This window comes from Vipera ursinii, assembly GCF_947247035.1.
Source record: "Vipera ursinii genome assembly, chromosome: 2".
In the NCBI taxonomy this organism is placed as follows: Eukaryota; Metazoa; Chordata; class Lepidosauria; order Squamata; family Viperidae; genus Vipera; species Vipera ursinii.
In genome coordinates this window covers 147,001,638-147,009,581 of record NC_139513.1, presented here as the reverse complement: position 1 = coordinate 147,009,581, position 7,944 = coordinate 147,001,638, and the positions used below count along the sequence as shown (strand labels likewise).

General features: G+C 44.1%; 1 protein-coding gene across 1 annotated transcript; it reads left to right on the top strand.

Moving 5' to 3' along the window:
- Window positions 1-374: 374 nt before the first annotated feature.
- TUBA1B (tubulin alpha 1b) lies at window positions 375-7,524 on the top strand. Its single transcript, XM_083356169.1, has 4 exons — window positions 375-549; window positions 5,458-5,680; window positions 5,780-5,928; window positions 6,349-7,524. Exons 1-4 carry the CDS (start codon window positions 547-549, stop codon window positions 7,327-7,329), a joined length of 1,356 nt encoding a protein of 451 aa, XP_083212295.1. The 5' UTR covers window positions 375-546; the 3' UTR covers window positions 7,330-7,524.
- The last annotated feature ends 420 nt before the right edge of the window (window positions 7,525-7,944 follow it).

Sequence of the window (7,944 nt, the reverse complement as noted above, 5' to 3'; positions counted from 1 at the left end):
TTTATTATTTATTATTTAAGCGTTTTCAATATTTTCAAATAAATATTAAAAATTTGTATACCTTATCCTTGAACTACTCTAGCTCGTTCCTGCAAGGCTTTTCAAGGCAAATAAGAGTTGAACGTTACATAAAAATCTTTCGCTTAAGACTTTGCTGGGTTGCTTCCTTGGTTAAAGACGAAGAACGGATTACTTCGCCGCCTTGGCTGCGCGATTTTTTTCCCCCTCTTCCTCCCACCAAAAATCTCCTGTTTCCCATAGCAAAAGGAGGGTCGTCGGTCTCAGCCAATCACCGATTATGAGCTCACAGATGGACGTGGAGGTTGGCCCAATGGCAACCGCGTAATGAGTCCATGATACTAAATACACGTAAGGCCAGCTTCCCCATCCAGCCTGAGAGTGAGATGTGATATAAAAGTAGCGGGGCGGCCCCTTCCTCTTCCATTCTGTTACTTACATCGACTCTTAGCTTGTCGGGAGAAGTAACATCTTGAGGCTTTCCTTTAATCCCCTTCTCCTCTTTCTTGCCATTCCTTCGTCAGCATCATGGTAAGCGGTGGTGGTGGAGGAGGAGAGACGGGTCGGGGGAGAATAGATGCTGATCCAAGAGAACCTCCGGGGGTGGAAGGGTGCTGCGAGGGATGGGACAGGTTGCGGAGGAGGAGGCGGCGGAAAGAACGCGGAGGCTGGGCGGAATTCTGGGAAAGTCGAGAGAAAAATCCAGCAGGGGAAGGGAGGGGAGATGCACTTATTAGCTTCCCCCCAGCCACGCGACCTCCAGATTTTATTTTTATTTTAATCCCATTTATATCCCGCCCTTCTCCGAAGACTCAGGGCGGCTTGCAATCTAAAGCACAGTGTGCTTAGCAATAGCCTTCATTCTATGTATATGCCTGCTTATTAGGGTTTTCGGGAGCCCCAAGCGGTATTTTTACAAAGTCAGCTTACTGCCCCCAACGATCTGGTGGTAACAGAACCTGCAAAACCTGAAGATAAACGGGGAGAGGGAGGAAAGACCATAGATCGTTTGATTCCTAGAAAGGGGTTCTGGTTCGTTTGATTCCTAGAAAGGGGTTCTGGTTCGTTTGATTCCTAGAAAGGGGTTCTGGTTCGGCTGTCCCGACCCGAGCGGATAATAGAGAGGTGACGTGGGCTTTTGCGGCCGCCGATCCTTGGAAAAGGCACCCAGGGAAAAGAGGCGGAGAGGAGAACTCGGGAGGGAGGGAGGCGGTGCTGCTGCGCTGGCCACGGGCTTCAAATCGAAGGGCGGGAACGCGGTCGGTGGCATTCCGAGAACTGGGGTGGGGGGGGTCAGGCGGGGAATGTTCTGGAAGAACAGCCTTCCCAGCTCCGGGGGCCCTTCGGATGCGCAGCTAGCTGGGGATTTAAGGTACAGTAGGAGGCGCAAGGCGTCTGGAGGCCGCCAGTTGGATTAAGCTGCCCTGGAAAATGGCGGGAGTCGGCCCCGGGTTGGTTGTCTTGAAAGAGACGATCGAGAGGTTTGGCGTGGAGCCTCGTAGAAAAGCCGGTCGCCTTTAGCCTACGCAGATCACCCCTGTGAGTCACGGTACTCGCACAAAATGATTCATCGTTTCTCGCTGCGACGCCTGAAGCAGACTCGGCTGAGGGAGCACGTTCGTACTGTGCTCAAGAGAGCGCGAAAAAGCCCTCAGGGTTTTTTTTTTTAAAAGGTCGATTTGAATCCTGTCCTTCCCAATCTAACCCCAATAATTCGACCGCTACATCGCCATGGGCTGGAATAAGCCCGGCCAGCTACGAAATGTTTCGCTCGAAGGGAGATGCCCGCCTCCCCTCACGGCAGAAAGCGGCGATTTCCGCCGGCCCCTCCCGCGCTGGCCGTTACACTTTCCCGCGCGGCATGTCGACGTGCCTCGAGGGAAGAAGGCGCATGCGCGCGCCGTCTGGGTTGGCTTTGGAGCTACGCGAGGGCGCTTCTGCGGTTGCTGGCTGAGGAATTCTGGGAGTTGAAGTCCACAAGTCATAAAAGGGCCAAGTTTGAAGACCCCTGATTTAGTTGCTTGGAGCAACTGCTCGACTTGCCAAATGCGATTCAGGTCATAAACCGGTTTTCCAAACAAGCCATTTCCAAACTCCTAACTCAGTGAGAGAGAATGCAGGTTCTAGAAGTCTCACAGGAGACTAGCAGAGTTGGTGGGGGGGGGTGTCATCTGAAGAGGATGGTGGTGTAGGGGGCTGCCTAGGCCCCACAGTTTAAAGGAAGGAATATGAAACATACCCACTCTGCTGAAAATTAAGAAATGGGGCAGATGTAATAAGTGAGGCAATCCCTCAAATAACCTGGCCATGTGACCTGAAGGGCTTTATAAGTGATAAGTTTGAATTGAAGGCAATGGTTTATGAAATAGTGGTATTGAATGGACACATTATGGTACCCCCATCATTTGCTGCTGCATTGTGGGTCAGTTCATTAAAGTGTGACCCTGTGTAAAATACCTTGAAAGTGTGAGGGGTGGCCAAGGCGCCAATCACTTAGAGCCTCTCCTTGCAAAAATGGAAGCAACTGGCATGCAAGGTGAACCTATTCAAAGAATCGGGAGCCACGAATATGGGAGGATTCTCAAGATTGCACCTCAATTCTGTCTTCGAGAGTGCTATCCCTTTGGAAGCTCAAAATAGGACTTTACAAATCTAGGGGGTTATGAAGCCCATAACCTCCAGGCTTTGAAGGCATCACTTGGTTGGTCATTTTAAAGACATACTGATGATATATAATATCCCATTACTGTCTGAAACAATGGAAAACCATTGTAACATGGTGCCTACTACTCCTAACCTGTACTCCTAACCTCTCCCCTGCCACCAATTTGTGCTGAGAACCAGGGTGGATACACTACTCGCAGACAGTAATGCATAGATCATCAGCAACTGTCATTAATGCCATCTCAGTGCTGTATTCCGGTCTGAAAGCTGATTGAAAAGGGTCTAGATAATCCATTCCTTCCAGAATCTTATGGAGCTGCAGACTTGACCAACTTTCCTAAAAAGGGGACGTTTAGTGATATGACAAAAAAAATGGTCTAGAACAGGGGTGTCAAACTCGCAAGGTCATGTGACTTGTCACAATATACTGACTTTTCTATTGCTGGCAATGGGGTGGGCGCAGTTTCAGCATGACACATCCCATCAGTTTCACACCCCTAGTCTAGAAGTATTAGATCCAGGGATGGGTTGACAGAGGAGAACAGACTCACCATCTCTTTTAAGAAGTAGCAGAACCATACTATTTCTTAAGGGTATATTTCATGCAACACACACCTTAGGCCTTTAGCCACTTAGGAGGGACATAGATACATAAAGAGTGCTCATTTTCCCACAACCAACAGGCTCAACTCTTCTCAGATAACTGCTCCAGAATGCCTCAGTCATCTCTAAAGGACCTAAACTGCCAAAGTCCACTTCAGAGCTGGTTCAAGTAATTTTGTCTCACAGATGCTTCAAATTGATGATCTGCTGCTTTATCTCTCTAAGAACCAGAGAATTCACATAGGCATGGTCCAATATAAAATTATTGCTCTCCCCCATTCCAGATAGTGACTACGACCTCAGTTGAACAAAGCCACAGGATTTATAACCTCATTTATTTCTGTTCAAACTCATTAGGGCCCACTAAGCCCCTTGGGCAAACTAAATAGGTCCTCCCTGCAGAGGAGAGTGGCTGCATTAAGCAGCTCAGGCAGGGGTGCCGCAATGCAGTGGGAAAGCTGATACAGTAGCAGTAACCCAAATGATACTTACATTTATCAACAAGACCTGTCTTCCAAGTACAGCCCTTTTCTGAGGCTATATTCATACTGTATTTTGTATGCTGTTTATTTAACTGGGATTTTACTCAACCACTTTTTAAATTGATAGGACATACTGAATCATAAATCAGGGTTACTATATCTGGAATACAAAAATCAAGATAAGCACTAGATGACAGCAAAAAATCTAAAGCAGGGTGGATTTTTGCTCTTGGAATGTGGTATCCGTGTAAAAACTAACCATTGAGTGGTAAGCTAACCTATGGTGGGCTAATTTGTAGTTTAAAGTTCCCTGTGATCCCTCTGATGTATCATAAAATATATATGGTTAAAACTTTTTGCTTTTAAATCTTCAGGATTCAGATCTCATCCCTGTTAAAATCTTTCCTGAATTTTGTAATTGATCATCCTTTGGAATTTAATTGTACAAGTTTTCTTTGCATATTTTCCAATTGAACACATGTATATGCATTTGCACAGATTCTAATTACAAAATGTATATAATTATTTTGCACAAATGCTGCAGGTTATATAAGACTACCTGCAGATACAAGTATGTGCATTGGGTGCATAAGCTCATAGTGTTCTGCAGATGCCATCACAGATCCTAACACAAAAATCATGCTTTCATAGTGCAGCTCTATAGAAAAGTACACACAGAAGTCAGTATAAACTTCAGTGAAATGTGTGCATGTTTCAAGTATGGCTGAAACAACTAGTAGTCATAAAAAGGATTTAGTACAGTTCTCAGATTTGAACAGCTTATCTGCCTCTTTAGAAATCACTCCTGACATTTAAAAGGCTTAATTGCCAGACATCTTTTGCCATCTGTTGAGTGTAAGATTCTTAACAAGGTCTTAAAGGAATGTGTTACAACAGGTGGTACTCAGCAGGTTGAACTGGGTCTCTGTAATGAACACAAACTATGTAGGGAGTGCAGGCATGTGCCAGGAATTTAAAGCAAGGCCTTAGATAAATCAAGAAACAGGCTGTAAGCAGATGTTCCACAGAGGAAATGAATGCTAGGGGGGAAATCTGCTTGGCCAGCTTCCTCTTTGTAGACGTGGGAGGCTGACTGCATCTTTTTTGCTTTCTGGCTTGCAAGAAATGTGACTGATGGTGCAGGGAGTGGCAGCAGGGAGTAGCTTTTTCATGATGTTTTTTAAGTATTGAATTTTATTGTGCTTGGAAATAAAAACTTATCAGTACATTTTTTCAGGTGATGTAAACTGAATGAACTATAACAGCTTTAATGGGATTCTAAACTGGAACTTAAAACGTCCTCTATTACACGTTAATAATGTGTGTATTTTTATTCAAAAAAGTTTTGATTGTGTAATGTTGAAGGCCTTCATTTATGACTTCTCTGGAACAACCTGGCTTAAGTAGTCATGTTCCACAGTCCTTGGTTTGTCATTTTTTGTTTTTTAACTTCAATGTGACATGAAGACATGCCAGACATGAAACAGAAAGACAAAGATAATGAAAGAGAATTTATCAAATTTTTATACCACCTGTCCCACCTAACTAAAAATATACAATTGCTAAGCACATTGATTTGTGCTTTAAATTGTAAGCCGCCCTGAGTCTTCGGAGAAGGGCGGGATATAAATGGAATTAAAATAAATAAAATAAAATAAAAATCTTTACTGTTTCTCTGTCCTTGCTACAGCGTGAGTGCATCTCCATCCACGTTGGTCAAGCCGGTGTCCAGATTGGCAATGCCTGCTGGGAGCTCTACTGTCTTGAACATGGTATCCAGCCAGACGGGCAGATGCCCAGCGACAAGACCATTGGGGGAGGAGATGATTCCTTCAACACTTTCTTCAGTGAGACTGGAGCTGGCAAACACGTCCCCAGGGCTGTGTTCGTGGATTTGGAGCCAACGGTGATTGGTGAGTGAGACAATTCATGTAAGTTTTCTCATGCATATATATATATATATATTAAAAAGAATATAGAGATCTTAATTTGGGCATTCATTTTCCCAACAGATGAAGTGCGCACTGGAACATACCGCCAGCTATTCCACCCTGAGCAACTAATCACTGGCAAAGAAGATGCTGCTAACAACTATGCCAGGGGACATTACACCATTGGCAAAGAGATCATTGACTTGGTCCTTGACAGGATTAGAAAACTGGTAATAATAATAATAATAATAATAATAATAATAATAATAATAATAATAATAATAATAGCATAAATGAACATTTGGGATAATCTCGACAGAAGAAAAAAGAACCTTGAGTAGTTATCATCTGAATTTGCTTTCATAACTTTCCCTAGATTAATTACCTGGCCTCTTTACTAGTATGATTAATTGTTCCTTATATCCTTTAATACTGGGCTATTATTTAAAGCACCATTTTGTTGGTGCTTACCTCCTGAGCTTGATGAACTGGAATAATCAAAGTAGCAGCAGACTGGGAATTCACAAACTTATTTTTTTGGTGGCTGTTCATAATCTTAAAACTAGCATGATGGTTATGTAGATTTAATATATTCAGAGATAGACAAAAAATACCTGAAATTACTGTATGAATTCTCTTTTTTCCAATAGGCTGACCAGTGCACAGGTCTGCAGGGTTTTCTGGTCTTCCACAGCTTTGGTGGTGGCACCGGCTCTGGCTTTACTTCCTTGTTGATGGAGCGCCTGTCTGTTGACTATGGCAAGAAGTCCAAGCTGGAGTTCTCCATCTATCCAGCTCCCCAAGTATCCACAGCTGTCGTTGAGCCCTACAACTCCATCCTGACCACCCACACCACCCTGGAGCACTCTGACTGTGCCTTCATGGTAGACAATGAAGCCATCTATGACATTTGCCGACGGAACCTTGACATTGAGCGCCCCACCTACACCAACCTCAACCGCCTTATCAGCCAGATCGTGTCCTCCATCACAGCCTCCCTGCGATTTGATGGTGCCCTGAATGTAGATCTGACAGAATTCCAGACCAACTTGGTGCCCTACCCCAGAATCCATTTCCCTCTGGCGACCTATGCCCCGGTCATCTCTGCTGAAAAAGCCTACCACGAGCAGCTTTCTGTAGCAGAGATCACTAATGCTTGCTTTGAGCCAGCTAATCAGATGGTGAAATGCGACCCTCGTCACGGTAAATACATGGCCTGCTGCCTGTTGTACCGTGGTGACGTTGTTCCCAAAGATGTCAATGCTGCTATTGCCACCATCAAGACCAAACGCAGCATCCAGTTTGTGGACTGGTGCCCCACCGGTTTCAAGGTTGGTATCAACTACCAGCCCCCTACCGTGGTCCCCGGAGGCGACCTGGCCAAAGTGCAGCGTGCGGTCTGCATGCTGAGCAACACCACGGCCATTGCTGAGGCCTGGGCCCGCCTAGACCACAAGTTTGACCTGATGTATGCCAAGCGTGCCTTTGTCCACTGGTACGTTGGGGAAGGGATGGAAGAAGGGGAGTTCTCGGAGGCTCGGGAGGACATGGCTGCTCTGGAGAAGGATTACGAAGAAGTGGGTGTGGATTCTGTTGAAGGAGAGGGTGAAGAGGAAGGAGAGGAATATTAGACCAGCTTTGCTACATCTCTGCTGCATGGGTCGTCTCCATGATGTTTCATTTAACACACCTAGGTTACTAGTTATCTGGGGCAGTAATCCTACAAAGGAATGCAGCAGACACTAGGATGTCTTGCCATTCCACCATGTGATCATGTCAATTTTCCATGTCTGTAAACGTATCATGTCTGTGAAATAAAAAGCTATAAAACATTTTTAGTATGTGCTATTCAATACATTTTTAAAAGAAATGTCTCTGAGTTTAAATGTTTTCTGCTATATAAATATAAAATCTGTTTTTGACTATTAATTTTGGCATGTTCTCTACCCTGGGTAATACAGAAAACCAGCCATACAAGTTTAAAGTGTTATGAATCAAGTTTCTTGGCATTTTTATGCTAAAAAATAAGGCAAATTTTTTACACAGAATTTATTTTGATTTTAGGTTCTAAAATGATGTACATGTGAATAGTCCCTTCGATTACATCTTTACTATATTGAAAGAAATTGGTCAATTCCAACAATTGTCCTTCAATTATTTCACTATATTGTATGGCCACCAACAAGCAAATTGAATTGTACTACTCTTAGTAATTGTATTACTCTTATATTGTAATTGTATTACTC